The 15,395-nt window shown below is 40.6% G+C and overlaps 2 protein-coding genes across 6 annotated transcripts in view; one reads left to right on the plus strand and one right to left on the minus strand.

Annotated features, from left to right (window-relative positions):
* On the minus strand, positions 1–15,245 carry LOC144002476 (very-long-chain enoyl-CoA reductase-like). Of its 4 annotated transcripts, none has more exons than XM_077497760.1 (11): positions 9,345–10,032; positions 8,438–8,489; positions 8,321–8,365; positions 8,140–8,243; positions 3,739–3,860; positions 3,545–3,650; positions 3,047–3,119; positions 2,925–2,968; positions 2,782–2,839; positions 2,626–2,714; positions 1–1,753 (listed from the first exon to the last, which is right to left on the minus strand). In XM_077497760.1, the coding sequence occupies exons 1-11, from the start codon at positions 9,510–9,512 to the stop codon at positions 1,580–1,582; spliced, it is 1,035 nt and encodes a 344-aa protein (XP_077353886.1). In that variant the 5' UTR covers positions 9,513–10,032; the 3' UTR covers positions 1–1,579. The 4 variants fall into 4 exon arrangements, with proteins under 4 accessions (XP_077353886.1, XP_077353901.1, XP_077353893.1 ...); XM_077497767.1 differs by having other exon boundaries at positions 2–1,753; positions 3,745–3,860; XM_077497782.1 differs by having other exon boundaries at positions 1,580–1,753; positions 3,047–3,091.
* dnajb1a (DnaJ heat shock protein family (Hsp40) member B1a) overlaps positions 14,487–15,395 on the plus strand; it is a 21,917-nt gene continuing 21,008 nt past the window's right edge. The window contains exon 1 of one of the 2 annotated variants that reach the window (XM_077497747.1): positions 14,487–15,079. In XM_077497747.1, coding sequence (XP_077353873.1) covers positions 14,869–15,079 — 211 coding nt within the window. In that variant the 5' untranslated portion in view covers positions 14,487–14,868. The remainder of the gene's footprint in view (positions 15,080–15,395) is intronic. The other variant, XM_077497739.1, reaches the window with a different exon arrangement.

Consider the following 15,395-nt stretch of genomic DNA (forward strand, 5'->3'; position numbering starts at 1 on the left):
TCTCCGTCCTCGAGGGCCGGAGTACTTCAGGTTTCCCTCTTCCAACACAAGCTGTTTCCAATCAGTGGGATCGTTATCAGTCTAATGCAGAGCTTGCTGATGAGCGGATCATATATCAGCTGTGTTGGAGAAGGGCAACATCCAAAACCTGCAGGACAGCGGCCCTCAAGGACCGAGATTGCCCATCCCTGATCAACACCATGCTTCAGCATGAACCCGGTAGTTAAATTACTCAAAACAAACAAACCACCTTCACGAGGTTCTTTCTTCAAACAAACAAACAAACAAAAAAAAACAGTGAATAAGCAAGTTGGCAAATGCTGAACGACAAGTATGCATTGACAGGCAACAAAACATGTACTTGGTTGCTTCTTAATGTCACTCTTGATGGGTGGCCAGCCAACTATTTGTATCACAAGCAATTAAAAAGCCACTTATGTCAGTGTACCAGTATTTCCTGTATGAAAACTCTGAACAGTTGTAGTCGACCTTTCAAAACCAAGCAAAGTCGCAAAAAAAATGAAAAGAAAATCTTCCTGAGTTAAGACTTTAAAGCAGCCAAACGTTGCTCATCCAAATGGTGACGGTCCAGCCAGTGACCTTGAGCCATTTACAGTACACACATTGCCACTCGTGAGAGAAGCCAAGGACGGCACCACCTGCTACCCAGAGTCGAGCCTCTTTGATGTTAATTGCCTCAATTAACTGCACGTGCATTCGTGCAAGCAGGAGTAGGAGAGAATGGCAGCGGAGGAAAGAGACACAGGTGCCTTGCAGTTTACTTCATTTAAAAAAAAAGTGCACAGTAAATAATGGCAAGTAAATTTGACTCTTTAAAGTGGAACCAAACAGACTCAGCTTTAGAGTAGGCTAATATTTATACTCGGAAGAGAGTAAAATAAAGAATTGAGAAAAAATAAAAGTCGCTCAAGGGTTACGAGACGAACTCGAAGACCTTCAGCTTAAAAAAAAAAAAAAAAGTGTACATGTGTAGCCATGGATCTATTTAAAAATAGCTCACCAGTGATTGGCCACTGTGTCTTGCTAAGAAAAATTAAAACGGAGGAAGAATTATCAACATTTATTTACTTATAAACTTAGCATGGTGGGTACATGTACCAATTTTCCTACATTTTGTTTAAAAACGAAATAGAATGTGTTAAATGAAAAAAGTGCTGTTTTTATTTCCCTTAAATACAGTATTTCATATAAGCACATTTTAGAGCTGTAATTTTAATACTTTGATATTATTTTTCATATGGGCTCATGCAGGCTATTCATAAAGTTTCGAGGTGTGTATGTGAGAGTGGCTCCTTGCTCTGCAGTGCGTGCGCATTTGGACCAGGCATGCCGCTTGGTGGTAAACCAGAAGAGCTGCTAACAAAAACACTTTTGCTATCCAGCATCATTTAGGTATAAATATGACTGTTAGAATAGAAAATGCTTGTAAAATATCGGGATATGTATCGCCTTGAAGACCACGTAATGGGATACATGGTATCGTAACGTGAACCCTGTCTCGTGATAAGGCATCGTATGGTGAGGTTGTTGTTGGCAATACCCAGCACTACGTGGTGTACTAAAGGATGAACGGCAGGATGGGGGAGCGCAGGGTGGGGTAGTCCTTGAACTCCTTCAAGTAGGCACGATGTTTGCCTCGGGCCCACACGCTCATCTGCACGAAGGCGGCCAGCGTGAAAAGAGCCACGGGCAGGCACTGCGTCATCACGCTGAAACCCATCCACGAGCCCACCTAAAACACAGACGAAAAATGTTATGTTTCGAAACATAATTCTCTTCTGTTAAAAAAAAACAAAAACATCTATCAGTATCTCCAAATTTGCTACTTTTTGGTAATAAAAAAGGCAAGAAAATATATATCAGCTGAATTTCCAAAATGCAGCAAGTTTGCAATGTGGGATTTTCATTGGACAGCATTGTCAATTTTACTTTGGGACTGTAGAGGGAGCCCATGAGCAAATGTAAAGCTAATGAACACACTTGGACACTTTATACAGGGTAAAAATAAATGGGGATTTTTTTTTTCAATTATTGATAATATTAAGAAAAATAAAATAAAAACCTGTATTCCCAAATTTTGCCCTTTTCAGAGGGATTTTTTTTGTGTGTTTTTTTTTTTTTTATAGCAAAATAATAAAAACAATGTACACAATTGTGTGTTATTTAGGGAGACAGCACTGCAAATTAAAAAACAAACACCAGTAAACGTTTCATTTATTTATTTATTTTTGCTTATAATGATGCCTCACACAAAGACATCTGAAAGACTGTCAATATTAAGACAGATGAAGTTGAATTAAGATAAACACATTTTGAATTGTCAAAAGTGGAAAAACAAACATGTTACTCTCCAGTATTTAATTTTAGCAACAAAAGTGATGAAAAAAACCCCAATGTATTGTAATTAGGTTAAAAATACCAAAAATCATGATATTTGGAGATAATTGCTTTTCACTGGCACTAATTATTGTTACTGCCTGAATTTCCTTTTAGTGTACTTTACATGATCCGTTTCCATGAATTGAAAAGGAATTGTGAATTGTTTTGATATTGTGCCAAAAAAAAATAATAATCCAGCGTTCCACATCGTTGGTTCGTTCTTACCTCATATGTGTAGTTTGGGCAGGACACCAGACAAAAAATCCACGTGAATGGATTCTTTGTCGGATAAGGAATCTTTTTGACTTTTGAACCTGAGAAGACAAAAAAAAATTTTTTTTTCAGCTTTTACATAAATATACTTTAAGACTGTTGGCCTACCTGGCTGTTTGAGATTACGAAGTGCGACATGGATGGAGAAATTCCCAACTTGGCAAAACTGCGTGAATCCAAAAAAAAAAAAAAAAAAAAAAATCCACAATGAGTACTTTGTTTGACACCATGATTTTTTTAATTAAACCCACCATGAAAACGTAAAGTCCGACATTCTCCTGCTGCTGCCCGTAAACTAAAAAAAAAAGATGGACGGCAATGTGAACTAACGAATGAGCGAACTTGAGTGAGCCTACGTGATGGCGGCGCTTACGTGGTGGCGTGTAGAGCGGGTGGTTGATGTAATAAGCCATCCAGGCTGCAGCACACCAGTAAAATCCACAATTCTGCAATCAGTCGTTGCAGTTCAAATCATTTCCCTTGTAAAACAGTTCATCAATTTCAAATAGACATTGCAGTGTAGTAGAAAGCAATTTTCAAACTGTGAGAATACAATGTGAGGAGGAAAAAGAACCGCTTCATTTTGGTTGGTGGTTGACTTCATTTTTAAATTTCTATGTATCTTTTATTTCTTTATATAAAGTACAGAGAAGCTCCGTAATGAAAAAGTGCAATCCACATGTTGAAATAACATTGTTTCAGTCATGAAACATGCAAAATTTGAAGTGATAAAGTCACAAATTTGTGTGTAATATTGCTGTAATCAAATTTCTGATGTATTTTAGTTTACGGCACATTTGCTTGGTTGGATTTTGTGAAGTTGTCACAGTGAACGTTTAAAGGACTACAAGTCAAAGTGTAGTGGTGTCACCTTAAAAATATTCCGTAGAGGCATGGTCCCGTGTGAGATACGGTGAACAAACAACGTCTCCAGAATCCTCTTGATGTAATGTAAAGAGTGACAGATACAAGCAGAACTGCGCAAAAAAAGTAAAAAAAAATGTTCACATTTAAAATGTATTAATTATAAATTGCTTTTCTTCAAGTAATATTAATTAAACTGACACTGACTGTACGACCCAGTTCTTGCTAGCGGTGAAGTCGTATTTTGGAGCGTAGATGAGAGGGAGGCGGAAATAGAACATTAAATAGATGACCAGCGGACCCACACACTCTGCAAGGAACACCTATAAGGCAAACAGAGCTAAATCTATGTACAGTATACAGTGTAGCACCTTTCACAGACAAAGGCTACTAAATACTATACCAGACATAGTATGTCATTTTTTCAACAGTTCAGTGTTTGAGTATAATGGTACGACTTGCTATTCTATAACAAGGAGAGCAGAACTGTAAAATTCCCATCAGGTGTTTGATCCAGAATTGCTCCGATCCAGGCCACTACTGTGACCTACCTAGAACGGTGTTGTTAAAAAATTAGCATGAATTCCAAGTCTCTGTCACAAAAACCTTGTCTTGGTACCTCTAAGTTTTGGCCTTGACTTCAATTTCTTGTCATTTCAAAGTGATGATACTGACATAGCCTCAAAGTCTTGGTCTCAGTTCATAGTCTTAGTCCTGACTTGTCTTATCTCAAAGTCATAGCCGTCAGTGTCACCTTATCTAAATTCTTGGTCTTGAGTTGGTTTGAAGTCTTGGGCTCCGGTTGGTTTAGTCTCCTCAAAGTCATGGTCCTCCCCTATTCTAAAGTCTTGATCTAGAGTTGGTTTGAATTCCTCAATGTCATGGCCTCCACTTCATCTGAACTCCTTAAATTGACCTTACCGTGGTACGCCCCTCCCCGCCCACTAAATGTGACAGGCGACGCCCTCTGACATTTACCGGTCGGGATGACCTGAAGTGCATTCACAATAATGCAAAAGTTGTCAAATCTTCCTTGTGATTTCTCGGTCAGGTATTTTCAGGACACCGATATTTCTCTTCGAAGCAAGCAAAGGAGGCTTCAAATTTTTTTTAGTGAAGGGTATCTTCACTCCCTCGCCATGCAATTTTGCCCCAAAACAAAAGGAAATACGCATCGCTGTCTGCTTCGACAGAAGGCAGGAAAATACAGTCACCTCACTGACTTCGACCGATTGTCAGCAAAACCGAAGTCTTTGGACATTGTTCCCATCAAGCTGGGTAAGAATGAATTTATATTACCTCATAGTTTCAATGTTCTGTTGGCATTTATAGTAAATAGTAAGTCAACAAACGTGTGGACGGTTAGCTACCTGGAGCTATCGTTAGCCTTTGGCTAAAAACAATGGAGAACATTACCTTTGTTCAGACGTAGTACTTTCTGGTCATTTTGAAGGAATTCGACTGATCGTGTGTGTGGTCTTCCACAAAGTTTGATGCAGCGCAGACATTGTTCATAGTTGTTTAAGGGTTAAGGGAAGGAAATAATCCAGACAGTGTCTCTCTTGTGTCTCTCTTAAACAAGCCGTGACTACCGCAGGATGCCGTTTAATCGATCGGAATAACGGCTGTCACTCTGATACAAGCCGTGACTACAGCGTTTAACCATTTTTATTGTTTTATTTTCTTGGCTTTGGATAACCATGCAAATGACGCAATGCACTACAGGAAGCTGGATTGCTTTTGTTTGTCCGCAGCAAAACGCACGTGCCGTCGCAGACATGACGTCATGCGGGCGTGGTTTACGGTAAGGTCAATTGTGAGTCTTGACTTGGTTTGAACTCCTTAAAGTCTTAATCTTGAATTGGTCTTGTCACCTCAAAGTCTTGCTCTTAACTTGTCTTGTCTTCTCATAATCTTGATCTGAACCTTGCTTTGACTCCTCAAAGTCTTGGCCTTGACTTTGTCAAAAGTCTTGTTCTTAAAGCCTTGTTCTTGACTTGATCTCGACTCCTTAAAATCATGTTATTGACTTGGTCTCAATGTCTCAAAGTCTTGGTTTTGGTTTGATCTTGTCTCCTCAAAGACTCGGTCTAAAGTTTTCTACTTAGGTTGTATTCAGCCCTGCACTGTTTGGTCCGCTTTAAACGAACCAGAGTTCGTTTCCCACGCTGATCCGGACCTTTTGTGCAGGTCTAAATACACACGAACGAATCCTGGTGCGGACCAAACAAGCGGACCGAGACCCACTTTTTGAGGTCGACATGAATGTGCAATATAGTCCACTTGCAAAACACAACTCCACTCAACTCAACTTTATAAAAGCACAGTGTGAATATGAACCGCACCAAATGAAAAAAATAGAGTCCACTTTTGGTCCGAACCAAACAAGCTGATTAAAGGACTTCTCTGGTCTGAAATACACCCTTAATTTCATTGAAGTCTTAGTCTTGACCTGACCACGGATGTCCGGTCTTGTTTGAGATGGTCTCAACCCCTTGAAGTTTTGTTTTTCACTTGGTCTAAACCTCAGCTACTGCCAACATCTCTGACATCAAATTCATGCACTAGAATAGTGCTTATGAGGGTGTAAGGAGAACAAGCAAATGCGGGGGAAACATGGTGGGCAACAACGTGGCACAGTGAGGGCGACAAGCCCTGGGTGGGTGGATAAACACCTTGGAGAGAAATGGGGCCATGAGATTAGATGTCCCGAGATAGATAGACGCTGCGGGAGGTGTGAGGAAAACAAACGACCCCAAATGGCCTTTTAGGTGTCACACTGTGCGTGTGTGTGTGCTAGAGGAAGCTGCTGAGTGGATTTGATTTTCCGGTATCTACAGTGGTGGCCTGTTTATTTGGTACCTGGGCCTTCAAAGGGGATTTACCAAACTTAATCCATCTCTTAGCACCAACACTATCACCACACAATTATAGAAAAGCTCAATACTATACTAAAGACATTATAACAGCTGTGCCACATGATCATCTGGAGCAGCTCAGAATCAATATGATATACATACAAAAGTTAAATATTTCACAAGCATACATAATACTGACCATAATGATGCTGATTGTTAAAGGGACACTTTACTTATTCATCCATTTTTAGCAGCAAAAAGTTGCTACTTTTTCAATAATTAATTTGGTAACGTGATTATTTTTTTATGTACATTTAATAACTTTTAAACCGATGTTGAAATGAATCTAACGCCGGCATGTTTGTTACACGTGACTAAATAACCCGGATGTTTACGTCACTAGTGTGTAAACGCTACACGATGGAAGCACTATGCAACGCAGCCGTGCATCTAGCGTCAAACCCGGAAGGATTAAACCTTATCGCTTCGAGCCAACACGACAAAATAACCCTACCGAAGGAAAGTCTGCCTTGGATGTGAAAGTTGTGGCGCCAGATGGTCTTTTCGGGCACAAAATAAACTTTAACGAACGAGTGAATAAGACGGTGGGTGAGCGGTGCTCGTGCGGGAGCTGCAGGAATGGACAATCCGCTAATGAATGTGTGCTGTCTGGAAATGAAAGAACTCGAGGATCGGTTCCTTGCGGACAATCTCAACTGCATCCTGGAACATCAGACATTCAACATGGCAATACTAAATAGACATTCTCAGGATAGCTTTGGTTGCGATGAAAGATGTGAAGAAGAAAAGTCTTGGAGGAGCCAATATCCAACAGGTAAAGTGACACACAGTACGAGCAATGCAAAACGTGTGGAACTGACGAAATATTTCAGGAAAAAGAAAAAATAGTAAAATTATATGTATCGTCGTTACAGCGCCCAACCTCCCCTAGCTGTTTTTTTTCTTTTCTTTTTTTGCGTAGCGTCCCGATGATGTAAACGAAAGCTTGCAAGAAGGTTGTGTATTAACCGTGTTTATTTATAGACAGAATGAAGTAAGGAAATGCGAGACACCGTTACCTAGGCTGGTTATCAATGGTTTGGATCCGAACGAAATTAATAGAAATGCAAATGAAACTGGAATGCACCACAGGAAGAACAGCGGGACAGAACACAAATGTAGTACGTCGCACATGCCGATGATAATGACACTAATCCACATTCTATAAATTTTTTGTTAAAATAAGATTATGAACATGGTCAATTTGTGAAGTATAAACAACTTACGAGCTAATAAAACATAACGTCCGCGCCTGCTTGTCCTTTCCGGGAGGTCGACAGCACTTAGCAAGCCATTGTCTACGCAAATAGCCTTTTTTTGGGGGATAACATACCAGTGTGCACCTCGCGGGTTTTTCCTTGACGACACCTTGCAAAATTTTGCAATACAGTAAGGCACAAGTGACGTTTGTGTCTTTCTCGTCGTTCTGTCTGCGTGAACTACTGTTCGCCAAGCGAGTATACACACTTGTTACGTCACCACTTGAGGGCGTTCCAACACGGAAGTACTTCTATGTTGAAAAAAGTTAAATAAATCAATATTGGGGTGTATTCTTCAGCTCTTATGCATGTTTCGTAGCTAAACTAACTATTTACTGCCAATCAAGCCATACATGTAAAATTAAAGGTGCCTTCCTTTAAATGTATGAATGTGTGCAGATTTATTGCTATTAGAAGGAACTCACAGTCCCCCATGTAAGTTGTGGTCCAAGGTCACTAAAGTAGAAGCTGGCTGTGGTTCCCACAGGAAGTGTTTGGAGGACTTCCTCATCCCTGAGACACTTTGTTTCTGAGAAACAAAACCCATCATGATCAAGATCAGGTGATCTTGATCCCAACTACCATAACATGAACGGATGAACCTACTTGGATCCAAGCGCAGCGATTGTCTAGCCGGGTACCACTTTGGATCTGTCAAAATGGACACACCTGTAGTGAAACATTAGAATGATGTATTTTTCTTCTATTTTCAAACATACGTACATGATTTGTGAAACAAAGCCTTAATATCCAAAATAGTGGCAGTTGGCTCCACCTGAAACCACAATCCAAACAAAATTGTGGTGTTAATAGAGTACTGTATTAACATATCAGCCTTTGTAGTATTGTAAGACTACACAAAATGTAGTAGTAGGTCTATGGCAGAAGCAGTAGTCTCAGCTTCTTATAGTTTCTGCCTTGACTGAGTCTCAAGCCCTCAAAGGTCTGTCTTGGCTTGGTCTCACCTCTTGATTTGGTGTCAATTCTTTACATGATCTAAAATCTTTGGCTATTGCCCGGGGCTCCTCAAAGTCTTGATATCAACTCGTAAGTCAAAGTCAAGTTCTTGGCCTTGACTATATGAACCCGAAAGCCTTGGTCTTGACTTGGCCTTAATCCCTCGAAGTATTGGTTTTGATTCAGTCTCAGCCCCTTACAGTCTTGGTCGCCGCAATATTCTTGGCTCCCTTAAGTCTCGCTTCTGACTTCATCTGATCTCCTCAAAGTCTTGGTCTTAACTTTGCCTTGGCTACATAAAATCTTGGTCTTGATTTAATCTCAGATCCTCGAGGTCTTTGTCTTGACTACAGCCCTAATAGCGAAAAGTCCTCATTAGTGTCTTTCTTTCAATGCGTGGACTTCTTTAACCTGTGGTACTGCTGCTATGATGTCATATGTAGCACGTTGCAGTTTGTCCATAACGACGTACTGAACACAAACACGAAAGCCTTCCTGGGAGGTGCCAAAGGGACCAATAAAATCTCTAACATGCTTCCTATTCTTCAGCTGTCTTAGTTGTGTGAGGTCACAAACTTCAAACATCTGCGGTCACAATGCAATGATTTAAAAGTATTTCATTATCCTAAAATAAAACAACAGATGTGGTTAGGCTACTGGCCAACACTCATACCTTGTCCAGCAAGAGCAGTTTCTCCTTAGTCTTCACATCCACGATTTCCACCTCAAAGTAAACAATCCTTTTGGGCTTTTTGGGTGGTTTGGGTCTGGGTCTGGATGAAGGCTTCTTCTCAGGCTCTGAACCATTCACATTCTTTGCCTCTAAGGCGAGGACATCCATGATTCCCAAGAGTCAGCCGGTGGAACAACCTCCGGTGCTACTATATCTGTGGGTCTGGCGCGAGTGCTGCGGAAGTAGCCTTTCACCCCCGGAGGAAGACGATGGCGAACCACAAATATCCTTCGGGTTTGTATGCCGATGGAGGAGCGGAAAAAAAAATGCCTGGTAGACAAACCGGTGCGGAAGAACATGACACTGAGCCTCACCTGAATAGCTCGGACCACAACCTCCCATCATGCTCGGCAGAAGCGCTGAAGACGAAATCGGAGAGCCACAAGACATAATCCACAGAGCGCTATTTGTGAGGCTAAATATAAGCCGCCTGATTTGCTCTTCACACAGCAGCTCGGCCGTAACCTTGGGACTGCGCATACAGTCCAGAGTCGAGCCAGTGACAAATTCCAGCGAGTGGTCCTTGGACGCAGGTCAACTGTCTACTACTTTAGAAGACACTGCTCCTGTCTGCTCTGATTCTGGCTCGTGCAGGCTTGCTTTCAAGTCAAATGTGATGTGATGAAGACCCTCGACATGCCAACGAACACACGCATACAACCCCCCCCCCCCCCCCCCCCCAAAAAAAAAAAGAATACAAAAAAAAAAACACACACACACACACACACACCTTACACCTGCCCCTGACCTCTGGACCACCCATTTACCTATTCCCTATACAAATTGCCTGTCTACTTAGGGGCAAGTAAGGCAAATAGAATCAACAATTGTTTTGAGTATATAAATATATAATTAATCTTTACGCTATTAATTATAATTAATCTTTACGCTTTTAAATGCCAACTCTCCTTTTTTTCAGCTGTATTGGTGCAGGTTTTTTGTATCACCAAATATTTTATATTCAATAGAGTAGTGATTGCATTACAAAATGTCTACCTTGTAAGTGCATTTGTATCCATTCAACTCATCACATATACAAACATGTATATTATTTGTTTTACTTATCACCAGCAGGAGTTTGTCATATTCAGAAAGCAGCAATATCACCTGTTCAGAGTTTTAAAGATGTTTTCTCACATACTGCAAATCAGACCACTTACTGCATTAATGTGTATAACATGAAAAACATTTTACAAACATGTACTCGTGCAGCACAAGCTGGCCTCCGTTACATATACAACTGTATAGAAACGGGCCGATTACCGGTCATGGTTTGCTGGTTTACCGTAGGTTTAAAACGTCAAGGCTTCACTTATTTAATTACCGATTCGATAAGGTACCTTTGTGTACCATATCTGCTGATACCGATCTGATACGATCCATACTAAATTGTTTTTGCACTTGAACCCCCCCCCCCATAAAAATAAAATCAATGTATTTACAAAAAATCCCTCAATCAATTTCATTACGTAAATCAGTGGGATATGTGCGTACTGCACAAAAGATGACACATGAAAATTGAATTAAACGGTTAAGCTTAATTTTAAGTTAAATTAATTACATTGAATTAAACTGTTAGAAGCAGTTACGAAACACAGTCCTGCACGCAGTGATGCCCTCCGTGATCCTGGCTGACTTCCCGCTCATTAAAAGTTAATTGCATCCAATTAACTTTTTTTTTTTTTTTTCCCCTCCAGGTAAGCTGAGAGGAGGGAGGGAGCAAGAGGATAGAGGCCCTGCAAACATGCCTTTTTGCTCATTCCCTTGGGGTGTTATGCTCTGCATTGTCCTAAAAAAATAAAATGGTTAGCCCCAAGAACACACTGGTCTGTATAGCTCACCAGTGATAAAGGACGCTGTGACTAAGAAGAATTAAAAGAGAAGAATAATGGTTACATTTATTTATTCAATGAAACTTAACATGCTAAACATTTCTTCTGTACCATATGTTACAGATTTTGTTTAAAAATAGATTGTGTTCAATGGGGAAAAGATGCTGTTTTTATTGACCTTAGTATATTTTAAAAAGGTTGTTTTAGAGCTCTAATTTTAAAAGAGTGATACCAGTACTTTTGCATGGGAAGCTAATATTGGCCCATGAATTTACGTATTGACCATTCTGAACATTCGAGTGTGGTGTCAGGACACAAATAACAAGGCCAGAGTGAAGACCAAAAAATGCAATTTACTTAACACACTATCAGTAGTACAACAGTAGTTGGTCAGCAAAACGTGTCATAAAGTCACTGATCTGAATCTATGACTTGACTGGATAGTCGATATCGCATACACGCCCGTTCATGCTGTTGAAGTCACAGGGCGGCCATCTTGCTCCTCTTAACTCGCGAGCAGACTACTGTATAAACTATATGGTATACGTACAGATGAGACATCTACAGCTCGTAGGCAGTTAGTATAAGGCGGGGCGGGGTGGTCACTATTTTTTAGACTTAGACTTGACTTTATTGATCCCTTTGGGATGGCTCCCTCTGGGAAATTTACATAAACATGCAATAAAAAGTGGACGGCTGCAATTGGCTGGCAATCAGTTCAGGGTGCACCCCGCCTACTGCCTGAAGCCAGCTGGGATAGGCTCCAGACGCAGGCCTATATCTTATTTTTAGTAGTCGGGCCAGGTCTTGACAGCCGCTCCGTTACTCGTCCGCCCCACCCTCGAAGGACGGTTTGGAGTGAATGCGCGTATCAAATGCACTGTACTAACACAAGTCAAATATGAAAAAATATTTAAGCAGTATAAAAATTACTCAAACAATATATTTCAGTGTTTGATAAAATAATAAAACAAGATGTCCTCCAGCAAATTAGTTAACAAAATCAGCTATATTACCCCGACGCTTGTAAATAAATTAAAATACAGTACTAATTGGCTACTAAATCATATTTTAAACACTACCGAGCAGGGAGCGCAAGCAATGCGCTCATGTCACACTTGTCCCACGCACGCTCCGTTCACGCAGAGGCTCCCTGTCCTGCCTTTTTTTTTGTTCCGCCTTCCCGACAACCAGTGCTGACGGGGCTCTCTCGGAAAAAACAACATGCGGTGATCGGTGTCTTGTCGAGTTCAGACTTGTAGTGTGACTACTACGGCCTGTCCACGACATGGAGCAAATTTATCGGGTAATGTGACTGTTGTAAAAGACAAAAAAATCGCAGAGTTTGAGCTCGTCATAACTGATTTCTCATTCACTCGAGTTGGCGACCTGTCCTCCAGCATGGGCGGCACACAAACGTGACATCACACTACTAAAGGTCTATTTATATACATGTATTTAAGGCAAGTTGTAAAATGTCTGAAGTCCTCTTGTTTATGTTTAACAAATTTAAAAAAAAAATCATAAAGCATGCTGTTTCTACTAAGTACTGTCTCCAATTTCGATACTGTAAATGTATAGGATCGTATGCCGAGAAACATTTCTTGGGAGGAGCAATATGGCGGCCTCGCAACTTCAAAAGTCTTGGCCTGTCGGCTATCTGGTCTATTCAGATCAGTGTACAGTGCATGAACTACGCTTCAGGAGTCGCCATCTTTAGAACTCTCCTCCTCCACTATCTCAATGTAACATGCAGATTAAAACTGCCACCTATTGTTCTAATCAGGGAACACAACACCGGGCACTTTCTGATATGTTACCAATGTAACGGAATGCAAATACTTCCTACAGTGCAAACAAACATATTTGTTATCGTAGCAAAACGACATTTAATCATTTTGAAGTCAAAATAATCCTCACTAATCAAATTACAATGATCCAAAGTATGCTTTTCAATGAACGGAGAGCTTCCTTTCACCGCCAAAGGATAGGTTGAATAAAAACATTTTTTTTTTTTAAATCCATAAATAGGTGAAATCGCGAACGTCACACCGCGAAGATGCGGGGTCCACTATTTATTTATTTACTTATTTATTTCTCGGGACAGTGCATGTTAATGAACATCACATGGGACACATGCATCCCACTAAACATTGGACGTCCTGTGGACGTGCAGATCATGTCTGTATTACGTCGGTTGGTCGAAGACCAGTGCTGGACTACTAAGCGACGTGCAAATTAAGTCCATTTTTGGACGTCTAATTATGACCCCATTTGGACCATGGATACGTGAGTTTTTTGGATTTAAATATCAATGTTATTGGTTATTGTTATCAATATTATTTAATCAATTTAGTATTATTTTTTCTGTGATAAAACTAATGTATTGCTATTTTTTTTTTTTTTTTTTTTTAAATTATATATCTAATACAGGTATTCACATATGAACATGACAAAGCTTTAGGTGCTTCCGGGTGGTGGAGTGGTTACGTCACTTACCTTCAATGCAGGTGGTGTGGGGTTCGCTTCCCCGTCAGGGAGTTGAAGTTTGTGTCACACACATAAAGTCAGGCAATAAATGAGCCTTCAAGAACAGTCTAAAATTATTCTTATTTTAATGATCTAATTTGGACTTGCATTAGCCCTCATTTGGATGCCCTGAAAACGTAAATACGGAACGTCCAGAAGACGTTGAAAAAAAGACGTCATCTGGCGTCACAGTCTGCACCTTCAGCTGACCGAGATTGGACGTACAAGAATTACCTTAAAAAGACGTCCTTTCAACGTGTTTTTTATTTATTTATTATTATTATTATTATTAATTCAATCTCTGGTGTAATAACCTTATTTATTGATTGATTTAATTATTTGTTATTTTATTATCTGTTCTCATTGCTCCTGGACATGTAAATTTCTCAGAGGGAGCCATCCCAAAGGGATCAATAAAGTCAAGTCAAGTCTAACGATGTACGTGACAGTATTGCCGCTATATCCCTGCATGAAATTATACGGTAAACTACGTAACTGTATGGAATGCTTATGAAATAAGATTAAAACAATAAATGAAGCACAATTGCAAAAAGGTAAGTTTTCTGGAGGTCAAATTGAGTTTTGAGGACCAAAATAAAAATCAATTTATCACTATCCACCATTTTTGTTGTTTACTTTCACCTCGAACGCTTTGAGGTCGGAACTGGGAAGTTTCAACTCGGATATTTCCGACTTCCGACCATCCTCAATGCAACATTGGTCAAAACCGGAAGTAACAGGAGGGAAGCATCTCACCCTGCCGCTGATTAGTGATCACACGCAGGTCAGGAACGCCCGCTTCTTCCAGAAGTTTCTTCCCTGTCGTGGCTGTCTGCCTCTGTGGCCCCAGCAGTTGAGTAGTCATCAATGTCCTGGTCGAATACGCGGGTCTGACGTCTATTCGTTCAATCTGGGTGACATTTGCCTCCTCGTCTTTGGCGTGAAACGGAAAGTCTTCTACGTATCCAAGTGAGCCCTGTCAAGATAGCCCTTACATGTAGCTAGCTAGGAAGCTAGTGTCGTTGAACCACATGAAGGCGGCGGCTCCACCTGCAATGTCAGTTTTTTACGAGACGTGGATGAAGAAGTGAGCGGTGGTTGGGATGGGTAAAGACTACTACAAGGTGCTGGGAATAGCCAAGGGCGCGTCGGAAGACGAAATCAAGAAAGCGTACAGGAAGCAGGCCCTCCGCTATCACCCCGACAAGAACAAGTCCGCTGGCGCTGAGGACAAATTTAAGGAGATAGCAGAAGCCTACGACGTCCTCAGCGACGCCAAGAAGAAAGACATTTACGACCGATATGGCGAAGAAGGTAAATGACCACGTTTGATCTCTGTTTCCTCATTAATTGGTCCAACTGTCATGTCAGCGGCGCAGCTAGATAACTTTCTAGAAAGAACCATAACACCCACCGATGTTTGTTAACTAGTTTACATGATTTAAAAACGCAGTTTATGGACCTTTCACTGCCAGCAATTGCCACTTCTGAATGGTAATAAATGCAGATATGACAGAACAGTAACGTAATTATCACGTCGCTATTTTGCATATGCTTTCCCTTAACATACGTGCGCCCGCCACAAATTAATGAAGCATAACTAAACTCAATTCCTGTTGTGATTAAACAC

The sequence above is a fragment of the Festucalex cinctus genome, chromosome 1 (genome assembly GCF_051991245.1).
Source record: "Festucalex cinctus isolate MCC-2025b chromosome 1, RoL_Fcin_1.0, whole genome shotgun sequence".
NCBI lineage: Eukaryota > Metazoa > Chordata > Actinopteri > Syngnathiformes > Syngnathidae > Festucalex > Festucalex cinctus.